This window comes from Lepidochelys kempii, chromosome 1, assembly GCF_965140265.1.
Source record: "Lepidochelys kempii isolate rLepKem1 chromosome 1, rLepKem1.hap2, whole genome shotgun sequence".
In the NCBI taxonomy this organism is placed as follows: Eukaryota; Metazoa; Chordata; order Testudines; family Cheloniidae; genus Lepidochelys; species Lepidochelys kempii.
This window is the reverse complement of record NC_133256.1, coordinates 6,659,090-6,674,593: the sequence shown is the minus strand read 5'-3', so window position 1 is coordinate 6,674,593 and position 15,504 is coordinate 6,659,090. Positions and strand designations below refer to the sequence as shown.

The following is a 15,504-nucleotide window of genomic DNA, read 5'->3' as shown; positions in this document are numbered from 1 at the left end:
TTTTCCTGACAGCCTCCTACTAAACTAAACCAATATGTATTCGTACATCAAGGCCCCAGTCAGCAGGTCAAAGTACAGTATTCATCAGGCTTTACCAAGCACCTCCAAATCTCTTCTAGATGCTCCCACCAATGAAGCTCAGACAGACCAAATCATTTGCCCCAGAGCACATCTAGACCTGGTTAAAATGGTGGTGGCCACTGCGCCTTGTCTACACTAGAGCTCCGATGGTGTGAAGCTTCCGTCTAGTCAAACCAGGACCTGGAGTCAATGCATATTGCTCAGGGCTGGGCACATGCAGGAAGAAGAGACTTGCCCGGCTACAGCTGATCTGAAGATACAGCGAGCAACAGTCTCTGGGGCTCTGTCAATCCAGCCTTCCGTCAGCATTAAATTCACCTTTGCAAGAATACACTAGCTTTCAGCTCCCTGCGCCACTGCATCTCCACCTCCTTCCCCTCAGTCAGCATCTCACTGAGAGGAGGCTCCAATCAAATTTCCAGGGCTGCTCGCATTGGTGAAAGCCTAGCTGATGAGCAAGGGGGCCATCGGAGATCTAGACCTCTGCACAAGACACAGAGCCAACAGAAACTGCATGGACACAATCGGGTCCCAGGCAGCCCCTTACTCACAGAACAAGCGCTCCAGATAAATCTGTCAGGCCATCACTTTGTCCTCCTGCAGATCCCCTCTAGCTAGCCTCCGCCATGATGCCCTGCCCATCGAGCAGTGCTAGGTGGGTGGCAAGCTGTGATAGAAGAACTTCCATGCAACGCCTGCTCCTTTCACCATCACCTCGTCCTCCCCGTCTCCTCCTTTATTGACCATCTGTTGCATCCTGTCAAAAGCAAGATAGTTTGGACACTTCCCCTCCTCACACGGGCCCGCACAATGGGGCCCTGGTCACGGATCAGGGCCTCTAGGCACTATTGCGATGGAAATAATAAAGATAAATTGCAAGGCATGGGAGGGCAATGCAGGGAGAAGTGAGATTTATGCTCAGTAGGAGAAAATTGCATCCACGTCTGAGACTGTAGAAGAGTCTCCTGGGGAAAGAGTAAGCCCTTTTACTGTGGACATTTAAAATCAAACTGGACGTGCCCTGGAGAATATGCAGAGCAATCCTCCATGGGGCATGGAATGGATGGAAGCTAACAGCCTTTCCATCTCTAACGTTGATACCTCTGTGGCACTGATCATAAGAATGGCCAGACTGGGTCAAATCAATGGTCCATCCAGCCCAGTAACCTGTCTTCTGACAGTGGCCAATGCCAGGTGCCCCAGAGGGAATAAACAGAACAGGTCATCATCAAGTGAACCATCCCCTGTCACCCATTCCCAGCTTCTGGCAAACAGAGGCTAGGGACACCATCCCTGTCCATCCTGGCTAATAGACATTGATGGATCTATCTGGACTAGAGGTGACTGGAGCAAGAAGACTCAAATACATCCGATTAAGGCCCAAGCTTTACCAACACAGCTATGTCAATTAGGGGTGGGATTTTTTTTGCTGACATAGCTGAGCCAAAGCCCTAGTGTAGATTCATTTATGCCAGTCTAAAAGGGCTTATGCCTGGGCTGTAACCATACAAGGTTAAGCATTCTGGGTGTTGGTGTGAAGTTGTCTTGTGAAAATCTGGCCATCAATGTTCATGGGGCTCATTGCTGACAGGTCCTGTAGCACATATGCACCAGGCAGATACAATAAGAAGGTGCTTAGGACTTAATCTTATTCAGGTAGGAACATCTGGGACACAGGGTGAGCTGCATCCTTAGAAAACCAGTTTTTAGCTGACTGGGGGGAGGGGGGACAGAAAAGGTGGCAGCAGAGGAAAGGAGGAGAACAAAAAAAGACCAGCTGACCAGAAGGAGTTTAAAATAATGAAACCCACAGGAATGGGCACCAGTCAGGAAGACAAAGGTTCAGAAGCTGGATAAAGGGCACCAGCCGGGGGAGAGGGCAATTAGAATGCAACAGTCTGCATGAGGCCAGATGGATCCCCAAGGACTCCCATGGGAAGGGGGAGAGAGGGAGGGATACTGGCAGGCTGGATGTTTAATGCCGTGTATGGTCTCTACGCACCTGTGCGTTACATGATTAAGTGTAAAAAAGAGCATAAAGGTGTTAGACGGAGGGCGGGGGCAGTACAGTCAGTGCCCGGCAAATGTGCCTGAGAGGCCAAGGGGAACCAGTGCTGGAGCCTGCTGAGACTGAAAACTCAACACCCCCCAACCCCACCCGGGGCTCCAGAGCACTGAGGTTGGGTTCTTTCACAGCCTGCCTAGTGGGTGGCCAGGGCAGGGCACTCACCAGGGTCTGACACACCCTGGGCAGCCTTCTATACCTGGGGGTGGGGGAGTTGCTGCTTTAGTTATGCAGGCATGTTAAAGTGACACCACGGCCGTGTGGACAAGTCCCAGGCCCTAGCTCTGGTCACCACGGTTGCCCCTGCTCAGGAAAGCCTGACCCCAAAGGCTCAGCCAAGTGGGCGTGGAGCATTACCGCTGAGCTGTGTGGGGGGAGATCTCTGCTTAGGCTCCCCTTTGCGCTCCTTCACTGGGCTACGCCTGCCGCCCCTGCTAGCGCCCCTGCGTGGGGCAGAGAAAGCATCTAGATGAATCGGCACAGCACAGCAGGCCACGGGCAGCCATGGGAGGCTTCCCTATGGTAGAACAGCTCGCAGGGCTGCTCTGACCTGCACTGGGGGCTGCTCCCGTCCTTTCCTCCTGGGCGCCACCTTCTGTGCCAGGCCTCCCAAGAGGCACAGGATCTGGCCCACCCTACACAGGCGTAGGTGGCCAGGCGTGGCGCAAGGCAGTGGAGAATCGGGCCCACTTGTGCCCCGGCTGTCGTGAGAGTCGGGGTGCTCAGCTCTCCTGACCTACCCATGCTAAGCAGGGGCTAGGTAACGGGTGGGGGAGGAACATACCTGTGGCTCTGTGCTATTATAACCTCCCCTCGTGCACGAGGTGCTTCGGGCGTCTTCCTGTGTGCTGGGATCACCATACAACCAGGCAGCAAAGCAGAACACCACAGGGGTACAAGTAAGAGGAAGCCAGACAGTCCTGCTGCTAAATTATTTAGGTATAAACCTGCAGAGCAGGATACAAAGCAAAGCATCCAAGCCAGGCACCCTGGGGCCAGGACACACTGGGAACATCACTCAAGGTTTCCAGGGGGGTGGAGCATGAGACGGAGATGCACATGAAGGCACTATGTGGAGAGGGCAATCATGAGCGGATCAGGCCTGGGTTCTGCTGGTGTAATTCGCCATCAACGCTGCATCCCAGAGAGCGGGCGTGCCAGGGCGTTGGGACACGGGCCCGTTTAAATCACGTCAATTGGTTTAGTCAGTGTTTTCTTCCATCATCGCATCAGTGTGGTGGTAGGGCTAGGCCGGTGACTAATTATAGCCTACAAATGTGCAGGGTATTTTCATTGTTCAGACTGAGGAAACTCAAACACCTATGGCCAAGCATTAGCGATCTAGAGAATATTGGTTCCAAAATGTCACCTTCAGAGGAAAGATGCCCTAGCAGCCAGCCTCTCAGTCCAGCGAGCCAACCCAACCCTGTTCCCACAGTGCTCACCACCTGATTCTCCAAGAGCTGCGGAAACCCCCAGGCATAGCCCATGAGCGGGCGGATTCAGAGGGACGTGTGGCCCAATGGTCTTCCATCCGGTAACACATGCAGATGCAGAAGGCAGGCCTTAGCATGCTGTGACTGAAGCAGGGCTGGCTGGCTGAACGGCTCACAGGAGGGATGTGCACTTAGTTCCTATTGCTCAAATTGTCAGAGGGAATTTGTCTAGTGGTTACAGCTTAAGGAGGGAATCAAGACACCCAACTTCTACGCCTGGCTCACTGAGCGACCTGGGGCAAGCATGGAATGCAGCTCCATAGTCCAGGGGTCCCTAAACCTCCAACTGTTGTTTCCTCCAACTTGCCGTGCCTCAGTTGCCCCCCCTCCGCCCCGTAACATGGGGACGATAACACCAACCGCAGAGTGGCGCTGTGAAGTTTAATCCATTTGCTTCTGCAAAATGTGTTGAGATCTTTCAAAGTCTTTAGGCTCCCATGGATTCCAATGGAAGTTAGGAGGTGCTGGGCCTGGGGTACTGCACTGCAGGGGGCATATGAAAACGTAGATAGCATGTTGGCTAGAAGGGCCTAGTGGAGGAGCAAATGTCATTAACAGGGTACTAGCTGGAAGGGCCAATGCCCCGGGACCAGAGCCAGGGGCTCCCTCTGACTCCTGAGCAGCACCGCGGGCTCTCAGCAGTCAATAAAGGCAGCAAAATCATGTTATTTTCCATTTGGTCGCATGAGCTCTATTAATTGAGAGGGAAAGGCTAAGCCGATTAAGCCTCCAAGCAATTGCAGAAATCCCATCCTGCCTCGAGGGTCCCCTCCCACGCTGCTCCCCAGAACCCCATGGCTCTGGGCCAGTGACTCTTGGTCCCTGGCCCAGCTCAGGCCAGGGGGGGAACAAACAGGGAAGATTGTTACGAAGGAGTCCAGGCGTCAGAGATCCCAGTGTAACTCACGGTGCGCGTTGCTGGAATGGGAATTCTGATTGGGCTTTGGGGAGTTACAGACACATCGATGCTACTGTGACCATCTGTACCCCTACATTCCCCCCTTCGATAAACCTTGGACTAAGTAGGTCTGGTGGGGTATTTGAAAGCTCATGATTGACTCATTGTTATTGTGTGGCAACCAAGGTTGTATGTAAAGTGAGAAGATTCCACTGTCTGATATTACTGTGGCCTGACCGAGACAAAAGGCTGGCCAATGCCTCAGGCAGGTGTCAACAAGATCAAATGGATGTGTCACCTGATTAAGCAACCACACTTCGGCAGGAGAGAATGTGTGAGCAAAAGTCTGTGTTTGGACAAAAACAGCATGAGGTTCCCGTCCCCACAGACTTTGTCTCCCCAACCTCAGCTGTAGGTGATGCTTGTGCAAGAGAAAGAACTACAAGAGAAAAAGTGCAGATATCGCAACTAATCTCTCCCTTTCCCTCTGCCCCAGCATCAACAACGCCTAGAGAACAAAGGAGCAACATGACTCAGTGGAGACCCTGTTTGAAAAATTCAGCCAGCAAGACTGTAGGAACAAGGGGTGAGAGAGACTTAGCTGTGAATTCACTGAAAAGATAAAAAGCAACTAACAAGTTATTTCTTTGTAACCAATTCTGACTTTTATGCCTCATTACTTGTAATCACTTAAAATCTCTCTTCCTGTAGTTAATACGTTTGTTTTATTGTTTTCTGTAGACCAGTGTGCTTGGATCAAAGCGTTTGGGGAACTCCCTTTGCGATAACAGGATGTGTGTATATCATTTTCCATTAATAAGATGATGGACTGGGATTGTCCAGGCAGGTGTGAGGCAGTAGAAGCAGCACATTTCTGGGGAATGTCTGAGACTGGGAGTTGGCTGGTGTAATTCATGAGTGGCTAGGCAGAGCACTCATACTGTGTAACTTACATGCTGGAGGCTGGGTGTGAGCAGACCAGGAGCGGTGGCTCTCCCAGCAGAGCAGTGTAAAAGGCACCCCAGGTTGGAGAACTGCAATAGGAATGGGCCATCCAGCCACAGAATCAGTGACCACATTTGCAGCAGGGAAATAGATAATTAAGCTGACGGGGGGTTACATGGAACATTCGGTCCAGAGAAGAGGCCGGCGCACATCTGCCTCTGTCTGAGCACTGCCTGGCACAGGCTCAAAGAAGGTCACTCTCCACCCGGAGTCAATGGGTTGGAAGCAGCCACCACCCAGATCCTTTCCTGCATTGCCAGTGGCATTAGCTCTCTCCGCCCAGCTGGACAGACTGACTGCATACGCGACGGTATCAGGGTCCCTGCAGCAAAGCCCTCGAGTGCACAGGTGCTGCCTGGGGCCACGACACACGGTCCCAGATGGATTTTCTAGCCCAAGAACAATGCACAGGAGATGTTCCAGAGATTTTATTTTGGCCTGTTTATTCCAGGCCACGCTCCCCCACAGAGCTCTTGCAGAGGTGACTGAACATGTTAGAACAATACACGCTGCACTGGGGGGCAGGCTACAGCCTGCCACTCCCTTCCAGAGCTGGGATGGAATCCAGGAGTCCTGGCTCCCAGCCCCTCCCACACCCTGCTCTAATCCACTAGACCCCAGTCTCTGCCCAGAACTGGGAATAGAACCCAAAAGTCCCAGCTCTCAGTTTTCCGCCCCTGCTCTAACCACTACCCCCAAACTCTTTTCCCCAGAGCCAAGGAACAGTCCCAAGAGTCCTGACTCCCAACCCTCCCTCCCCACCTTTCAGACCAGCTGTGTGGCTGCAGCAGTAACAGGTGCCATCCTCATGGGGGAAGACAGGTTCTAGGATAGCCAAAGAATAAATCGCTATGGAACTAGAAGAATATGCCATTAGTGAGACCTCACGTGCAATGCTTTCCACAGCAGCCCCGGGATGGACCATCCCAGGCCACCCACGCATGTGCACCCGCAGCTCCGACAGAGCAAGAGGTCCTAGCTAACTAGTGGGCGTTGCGTGCCGAGGGCTCTTCAGATGGCTTTGCCCATGATGAGCATGCTCATGAAGAAGACCATAACAAAGAAGACCCACATGAAGATGCGATCCATGACCTTGGCCACTTTCTTCCACTCGCCGCTCCGTTTCTGAGCTGCCTTTTGGTCCCGGAAGCAGTTGGCAATGTACTCGACGTTCCTCAGCAGGCTGTTGTGGTGGCAAAGGCACGGGCTCTTCACACAGACTTGGTGCTGCTGCCCCTCCCGGCCGCACTCTAGGTTCTTGCATGTCCCAGTCTCTTTCCAGTCCTGCTGGCCAGCGAGATTGCTGAGCCCCTGCGGCAGCAACTCCTGCTGCAAAGACTCTTCCCAGCACGTCACATCCGAGTTCTCCTCCCTTGTCTGGGCTTTCTGCTCCTCCTTGGCAGCCCTGCCGCTCACCACCTGGACCGTGGGCCGGTGGCCCAGTTGCCGCTTGGGACTTTTGCAGCTCTCCCCCACCTCATAGACAAAGAATAGCTGGGCCATGTACTGCAGGATGAACTTCTTGGCCCACCTGGGCACGGGCTTAGCTCCTGGGCCGCAGTGGTGAATGTTCATGATGAATATGGTCAGCGCGGTGGAGGCTGTGATCATGGTCATGGTGGCAATGTAATACTTCCCTAGAAGACAAGGAGGGATGCGCTGTGACTGACCTGGGAAGTGGGGGACTCGTGGCTGCAGGCCCAGACACTGGTGCTCACCTAGGGAAATGGGAGGCGGGGACCTTCAACGCCAAAACACAAGCCCCTACCACATAAGCTAAAGAACAACAACTCTAGCTATAAGGAAGAAGCAGGTTGTTATAGTCCCAGGAATGGCCTCTGTCCTCCAGCTGAGTCCCTTCCACCAGCAGTAGACAAGAGGCTGGTGTAGGACCCTCTAGGCCATCAGAGAACCTCTTGCACTAGGATGGTCCTTTAACGGCTGGGTACATCAGCTTTAGATCCAGAATCTGGTGTCAGTATGGTGCAAAGCAACCATGCCGCACCTCAGGATCTGGCCTGCAGCCTTCACACTTGGCTTGGGTTTTTTTTTTCTTTTTTTGTGTTTGTTTTTTAAAAGGTGTTTCTGAAATCTACAGAATACAGCCAAGCTTTAGCAAAGATACGCAGCCCAGCTAAACCAACCTCTACTGAAGCCAGCCCAACTTAATGGGGGCTGCCTATCTGTCTCAAATAAGAACCTTTCCTTAAATCTGCAGTTGTCTGGGTCATCCCAATTCAGGATGCACATTCTGGCTGCAAGAGTTTAGTACCTTAAACCCACATTAAACATTTTGCAGATCAGGATTTAAAAAAAAACAAAAAAACAATATCCTATAGAAAAGTCACTGCAGAATTTGTACGTCACAAGCATTTTAAAATGGTAAATTCAGCCTGAACTGCAATAACCTTAGCAAAAACTTTCTCTCTCATATATTTAGATAGATAGATAGATAGCATAGAGAGAGAGAGCGAGAGCGCACTCTCCCAAAATATCAGACCATATTGAAAAATGCTATTTTAGATTAAAGAAATTGTCCACTTTCAAGTAGGCTCAAACAAACGAGCCTCAAACTTGGGTTGAGTCTTTGATCTCAATGAGATCTATCAAACAAGCTAAGTTTGAAGCTTCTAATTTCATTTGGTTTTATTGTAGGTATTCTGAGCACAAGATTTCTAAATGAAGCATGGTGGTGAAAGGGGGACCACCCCTTCTCCACCTGCTCAAATAAAACCCCGAAAAAAAACTAACCTGAACAGATTTGGCTCAGACGTTCAAAATAAAAAATGTATCTTTGGGGTGAGACCAAGCATGGAAAAGTTACTCTGGAAAGGTATGTGTTTGGTTAGATTCATAGACTGCAAGGCCAGAAGGGACCATTGAGATGATCCGGTCTGATCTGCGGAACACAGGCCAGAGATCTTACTCAATTTCTGTATCTAGCCCGTAATTTGATGGGGCTACAGCCCATGTGCTAGAGAGACGTCTAGTTTTGTCTTTAAGACAGCAAGTGATGGAGAGTGCCCCAGGTCCCTAGGTAAGGCAAGAAAGGGGAGCTAGAATGGAAGCTGGAATTCCACCATGGCTGCAGTGTGCCGCTTGTGGACAGTTTTTGCGAGAGGCTGAGGACCGGAATGGACCATGCCCCTAGAGCTGATCCCTGCATCTTGGGGCTGAAGCACATGAATGGTGACATGGTTTAAAGAATACCCATTCTGCATCACGTGCTGCATCTGCAGAGTGGATAGAGGGCTTCCACAGTTGCCCAGCCAGCTGCAGGAAGAGGCAGATACTCACCAATCAGCGGCACGTTCTCGGAGGGTGGCATGCTCTCTGCCACCAGCAACTGGAAGACGGTGAGCGCCAGCAGGACTGTCACTCCCAAGGAGACCTTCTCCCCAGAGTCGGCTGGGAGGTAGAAGCCCAGCGGGGCCAGGAAGGAGATCATGATGCAGGGGAGGAGCAGATTGAAGATGTAGAAGGAGGCGCGTCGCTTGAGAATCAGCGTGTAGGTGATGTCGGGGTAGGGCTCCGAGCAGCAGCCGTAGATGATGACGTTCCTCTTGGCTGGCATGCCCAGCACCTCCCACTCCACGTTCTCCACGAAGTCAGTCAGGTCGGCCGTGTCCAGTCCATTCACGAGGTCGATCTGGTTGCCGTTGTAGGTCCATGAGCCGAAGGTCAGTCGGCACTGCTGCCCATCGAAGGGGAAGTGGGAGACGTCCACCTTGCAGGAGCTCTTGGTGATGGCAGGGGAGTCCCACATCACCTGCCCATCATAGCGGATCACCACGTTGGTCTCCATGGAGCCCGTGAACTGGTTGTCTGCGCTAGAAGGACAGGGAACACAGATAGGGGCAGGGAGGGGTCCTTACATACATGAGGCAAGACTGCACGGCCCTTCGCTAGCCTAATCCCTCCCCCGCTCTGCTGGGCTTGTTTCTGTAGGGCTGCTCACGAATGAGAGACATAGCTCGCTGGGTTGGCCCGGTAGGGTCCCTCATGAGCACTCGGTGGCCAACACAGGTGTGTTTTCATAGGGTCGCTTGGTCACTCACTGGCTTGTTGTTATTATAGGGTCACTCACTGTGGGCCTTGATTTTGTTTTTAAACAAATGAGTCATGAAACTTTTGCTCTGAGAAGCCCCCCCCCCCGCAATAAAAATCACCTGGACTCTGCAAACAGATGCAAGAAAAAGCCAAGTCCAGTTCTGGGCTTCCCAATCATCAGTGCCCAGTCTTTAAACAGCCACACGCCCCCTTCTGACAGCTTCCCTCCTGTCCTCCCCCTCGGGGGCCACAGCGCAGGCTTGGATGCCATGTGCTGCTCTGAGCGGCAGGAGCGGGCTTTACCTGCCTGCGTGCGCAGCCGCTCAGCCATACCCGGGCACTGTCGGGCCCCAGCAACCCGATCCCTCTGGCCCGGCTGCTCCCAGCGCTGCACCGGGGAAGGTGCGGGATGAGAGCAAAGCAGATGAGGCCAGGGAGCCGCAGAACATGCCAGGAAGATCTTTGCCCGCTACATCCGGGCAGCCTTTGAGGGGGCCACTGCCCAAGGCAGCAGCTGTTACGCTCACTGTGCCGCGGGGGTGGTGGGGGGGGCGTAACAAGGGTGCAATTACACGGTCTCCACATGGGCCCAAGACGCCTACATTCTGCCGCCTGTTAACCTGCCCAAGGGATCCCCTCTTCCAGATGGAGCCTGAGGGCGACGGGCTCACTAGGGGCTGCAGCCTGCAAAAAGGCACTTCAGTAACCTCCCCTCCAGCTAACAGAGAGCCACCACTGGCTCAGGGGGCAGGGGCCTGTGTGTATGGAGCTGGAGGGTCCCTGGTTCTATCCCCCCACCAGGCCGCAGGAGCCCCGTCTCCAGAAGCGGTGCAGTTCAATATCAGGCTGACCTACTTGTTATACAGGACTATGTCCGGTCTCCATACATAACTACTAGGTATGCGGACGGTGTCGATCCCATCGTAATCGTCCTTATCCCAGCTCAGGTAGGCGTCCACCCACACCTGCCTGATCCACAGGTAGGCAGTCAGGACCTGGTTCCTCTCGTCCTGGAACAAGGAGAGATGAGGAGAGGTGTGTGTGAAATACAGCCACCTCTGGAGAGGGGGGGAAAGACAGGAGCAGCCGCTGGTTTTACACTAACCTCCAGTGTATAGGGCATTTGCCATACGCTTTACCAGCATGAAGCCACCCTCAGAAGGGACTCAGACCCTGGCCTTGCCAATGGTGATGCGTGCCTCACTTTCAGCATGAGGAGAATGCCAGGGAAATCCATGGGACTGTGCAGGATTTGGGGCTTGGAGTCAGACTATGCTAGAAAACCTACCACATCAGGGAATCACAGGTCAGTTCTTCTTTGGACTGGATGGGACCAGATCCCACTGCAGTCATGTTACTAATTCCTGTTAGCCCTCACTTTGGGGGGGCTGGGCTAGTCACTGGGCCAAGGGGTGCACTTGGAAGCTAGCTGCAAAACACCCAGTGACATTCGGAGTAACCCTCTCAGCCCCCATCGGGGTTGTCTGTCCCGCAACCTGCAGAGCAAGGGTTTCATCTCCCAGTGGGCGGCATGTCTCGCGTGGCTTGTGCAGTGAAGGAATGGCCTGCATTTCCCAGACGTACCATGTCGATGATTTGGGACAGGGTGATCCGCAGGGTGACGTTCAGCGCCCGGTCCGTGTCCTCCACCGGTCGCAGAGCGTTGGAGTAGTTGGCAAACAAGTCGTGGAGCAGCTTGTAGGCGAATTTTCCCTGAGCCCCCGAGCAGCCTAAATAAATAGATAAGAGACACACAGCAAAGCTGGAGGGGAACTGGGAAGCAAAGGGCAGCGGGGCGCCATAGAACCCAGCCCTGATAAGCTGTGCACACAAACCCCTGAGCTAACTGCACAGCTGAGAAACACACAGAGCTACTGCCAACGAGAGTATATCTGTGGGGCAGAGCAGGGGTCACGGTGAGCCTAAGAGCATTGTCGTGCCAGGGGCAAGGGGCTCATGGGTAACCAGTAGTGAGTTTCAGCTGGTCTGACCAGTTCAGTGTCCCCAGTTCGCTTATAGCCATCTGTATACAACAGTCGTCATGTAAGGAGTCATTGGAAAACCAGTACCGTGCTGGTCATTACTATTCCGGCGCGGTCTACGTACAGTAAACACCTAGAGGACTGTACAAATGTGAAGGAAATATGGGACTATGATATATTTGAACTAGACAGGTCTGGAGAGTGGGGAAACAGGTTTTTCCAGACAAAGGAAAAGCTGATGGCTCTCTCCAGGTGCAATCACAGACCATTGGCAATCACAAGCGAGGCCAGTCGTTGGCTAACAGGGGCTGCAGGGACAGATGAGTTTGCATTGTAGAAAGCACCAGCAGGGAAGAAACTGGCCTGGAATCTTCTCCATCAGATGCCCCGGCACCGTTCCTCACGGCAGGGGTAAGGAACTTTGAGACAGGAACATTTCAGAAGTTCACGGGACTATAGAAGAGGGGCACAGAACTCCAAGAGCTCTTTCACCTAAGACGACAAAGGAACTGAGCATTTTGGACTTCATTGAAGATCCTGACCAAGGGGTTGCCAGCCATCTCGCTGGAAGGTGTGATAGATTCTTACCTCAAAGCCAGACTGTAGTTTTGTGAGGTCTTAGTCACTAGAAAGTGTAGTGATTATTAACTCCAGCCAAAACAATGAGCCACCCGGCTTTTGTCTCTTTGAAGGAGCAATGCATCTTAATTGAGCCTCTGAGCAGTCCAGGAGAGGGCTGGACATTTCAGGGCAGACGGTTTGGGGGAGATTCAGGCCTGTGGTGGTGTTGGGACCACATGGCTAGTAGTGACCAAGGCTGGTGGACACCAGAGCGTGGCTGGGTGGACAAGCAGGCTGCTGCAGTCCGTGTTGCTGAACCAGGGCTGTTCATCACACAGCGCGGGCTTGTATCCTGGCAGGGAGCGGCGAGCCGGGGCGTTACTGCAGGAGAGCATGTTAAGGTACTCAGGGTCACAGGGCAGGCGGTGACCCAACCTTCCACTGGTCTGGCTTGCAGCCCACTACATGACAACCCCGGAGACAAGAGGAGCGAAAGAGTGTGTCAACACCGCAGAAAGTAGAACGGAGTGATCTGGTCAATGATCATCGCTTTGATCTAGCGTCTATCCATAGCTCCGTGGGTGCGCCGGGGCTGGAGCACCCACAGGGGGGAAAAAAACGTAAGTGCTCAGCACCCACTGCCAGCCCCGATCAGCTCCTCCCCCTCCCTCCCAGCACCTCCTGCCTGCCGTGGTCAGCTGTTCAGCAGCAGGCAGGCGGCGCTGGGGCAGGAAGAGGCGGGGGAGGTGGGGCCTGGGACCGAGCACCCCCCGGGAACTGGGGAAGTGGGCACCTTTGCTTTGATCCCTAGTAAAATAATGGAAATCTTATCAAGAGGAGAAATCACCAACCGGCCAGAAGAGAACAGGCCCTGGAGCAATCAACACTGAGGGTTAATCTTGCCAGATACACACATGCTTTAGAGAAAACAACTGGATTTAAGGAGCATGGTAGAGAGAATGAGCAATATTCTTCAGCTGGCATAACAAGGTTGAAGTCCTTGGACCTGCAGGGACCTACCCCAGCCCAATGTATCTGAGTTACAGCAAAGCGCTCGACACAAAGTACTTTCAAAATCCGAATTCCTTTTCACTGATTTTTTTAACAGACGAGAACGCCATCAGGGGCGCTAAAAACCGGCTAAGGGACCCGAGATGCTACACGGCAATGTATCATGTTGTGGGGAGGTGGCCAGTGGGAATGGCTGGCACCAGGACTGGCTGTAGGTTTGATCATATTTAATGAGCTGCATGCTAAAGACAGATGCAAAGCCTGGTAAGTTGGTAGGAGTTGCCAGCAGCAACGAGGACAGAGAAGTGAAACAGGAATATTTGAAAGAAGGGCAGAAACTGGGAGGTTCTGCTCAAAGACCTGCAGCTCACAGGTCAACCCCATAAAAGGCACCGGCTGGGAAGCAGGGGGTCGGAGCGACCCCCAGGAGAAAGAGTTTCTGCTGTTCCAGCATGTGACCTTTCCATACTGACTGTTGTTCTCAGGCTCCTGGCCTTGCTTGGTTAAAGCCCAGGAGCCGCATTATGAAACACACCTGTGAACCCAGGTATTCACAGCCCTGGACTGGGAGCACGCCTGCCAGTGTGACTACAGAGCCCAGACCAGCCAACCCAAAGGAACTGCCAGGCTCTAATGCATTGTGCATTGGAACGGACTCATTTATCTAATGAACTCATGGCTCAGCCCCGCCTGGCCTGTCCTCAACACATCGGTCTGAGAGCCCCAACACCCCTGTGAGGCAGGGAAGTTCTAGGATTCCCCTTTTACAGATGGGAAACTGAGGCAGAGAGCGAGGCCGAGTGACTCACCCAGAAAGTCTGTGGCAGAGCAGGGAATTGAGCCCGGGTCTCCAAAGTCCTAGGCCACCTGGCTGCAAACCCCATCACCTCCTCCACTGCCCGTGTTCTCATCCCGCCCAGCAGCATAGGAAGGGAGTTGGAGCAGGGCACTTTACCTAGTTGAAGGCTGTGTGACAACCCCCTTCTCCCCTTTGCTGACTCAGAGCTGCCAGGGCCTTGTGGAGGCGGCCATTTGGATCCCTGACTGGGGGGGCGAAGGGGGAAGAGAATAATGCTCCCCCTCCAGAAGAGCTAGATCCCTTCTCCCAGGCAGGTGGGGCCGTGTCAGCAGAAGAGATGCACAGCAGGTTCACAGCAGTGACCTGGGAATGCCGGGGCCAGTGACCACGAATGGCCCATGGCATTCAGGCCCAGCAAGGCAGCCTGGAGCAGAAGCGAGCCCAGCCTCCCAGCCAGCAGGGCCCCAACCCTGCATGCCGAGAATGAGAGGGGATCGCCGGCCCAAGCACCCGCTCTGTGCGAGCGGGCGCCTGTCCTGGCTCTCAGGCAGCCACAGCCCGCAGAACCTTGCTCCTGTCCTGAGCCTCCCACTGGGCACGTCGGGGAGACCAGAGCCAGCACCAGCTGCTCTAACCAGCGAGTAGGGCTGAGGCCGGGTCGGGCTCTCGGACCGCTCAGCTCAGACCTAAACCCAACTTTCATTCCAGGGCAAGGCCGGCTCCACTGCCGAAGGCCCACGGCTGGTCCTGGGAGCTCGGCTGCTTTTTCCTCCGTTAAGCTTCTGTACAGCACGTCTCACCTGTAGATCTCAAGGCCCTCTGCAAAGGCAGGCAAAGCTCACCAGCCCCCTAGATAAGGGATACAGAGGCTTCCTTTCCCATCGCTAGCAGCCCAATAGGGCCCCCAACTGACTCTGAATGGCAGGCCAGCTGCCACTTCAAAACAGACATGTGCCCTGCCCCCAATCCATTATCTTCCAATTAAACCCAGTGTTTCCAAAGGAATGTGTCACCCCCGTGTCACCCAGAAACAATCCCGAGCGCGCCGTAGCCTTAAAAACAAGGAGGAGTCCGGTGGCACCTTAAAGACTAACAGATTTATTTGGAAACATCCAATCAGCAGAGAAGTGGGTTTTTTCCTCATGAAAGCTTATGCCCAAATAAATCTGTTAGTCTTTAAAGTGCCATGGGACACCTCCTTGTTTTTGTGGATACAGACTAACACGGCTACCCCTCCGATACCTGCCTTCGTTTTCAACGTGGATTTTAGAACACAACCACCAGTCTCCCTCCAGTCCTTGGAAGTGGCCACATGGACATAGATTGCCTGCTGTTCCGTGGCTTGATCTCATGTTTTTTTGATGCAGGCCTAGCTATGCCTCTCACACGGAGCAGACGAACGCACATTTCCAAGATGCCTTCAGCTTGGGCATTAATTTGGGACTTCTCGTTATTCATCGCCATTCCCAAGCTCTGTATTTGTCCCATCGGTTAAATAAAGACTCCGAAGATTAAATCCCGAGGCCCCGAACAGACCAAATAAACGCCCCCCACCC

The 15,504-nt window shown here is 53.3% G+C and overlaps 1 protein-coding gene across 1 annotated transcript; it reads right to left on the bottom strand.

Moving 5' to 3' along the window:
* Positions 1–6,556: 6,556 nt before the first annotated feature.
* Positions 6,557–10,529, bottom strand: CHRNA10 (cholinergic receptor nicotinic alpha 10 subunit). Its single transcript, XM_073313100.1, has 3 exons — positions 10,451–10,529; positions 8,843–9,375; positions 6,557–7,182 (listed from the first exon to the last, which is right to left on the bottom strand). Exons 2-3 carry the CDS (start codon positions 9,348–9,350, stop codon positions 6,557–6,559), a joined length of 1,134 nt encoding a protein of 377 aa, XP_073169201.1. The 5' UTR covers positions 9,351–9,375; positions 10,451–10,529.
* Positions 10,530–15,504: the final 4,975 nt, after the last annotated feature.

Excerpts from the sequence above, each read along its gene's own strand:
- CHRNA10 (XM_073313100.1), bottom strand. The coding sequence starts at position 9,350 with ATGGAGACCAACGTGGTGATCCGCTATGATGGGCAGGTGATGTGGGAC. Across the intron at positions 7,183-8,842 it reads CGAGAACGTGCCGCTGATTG|GGAAGTATTACATTGCCACC; the intron begins GTGAGTATCTGC and ends CTTGTCTTCTAG.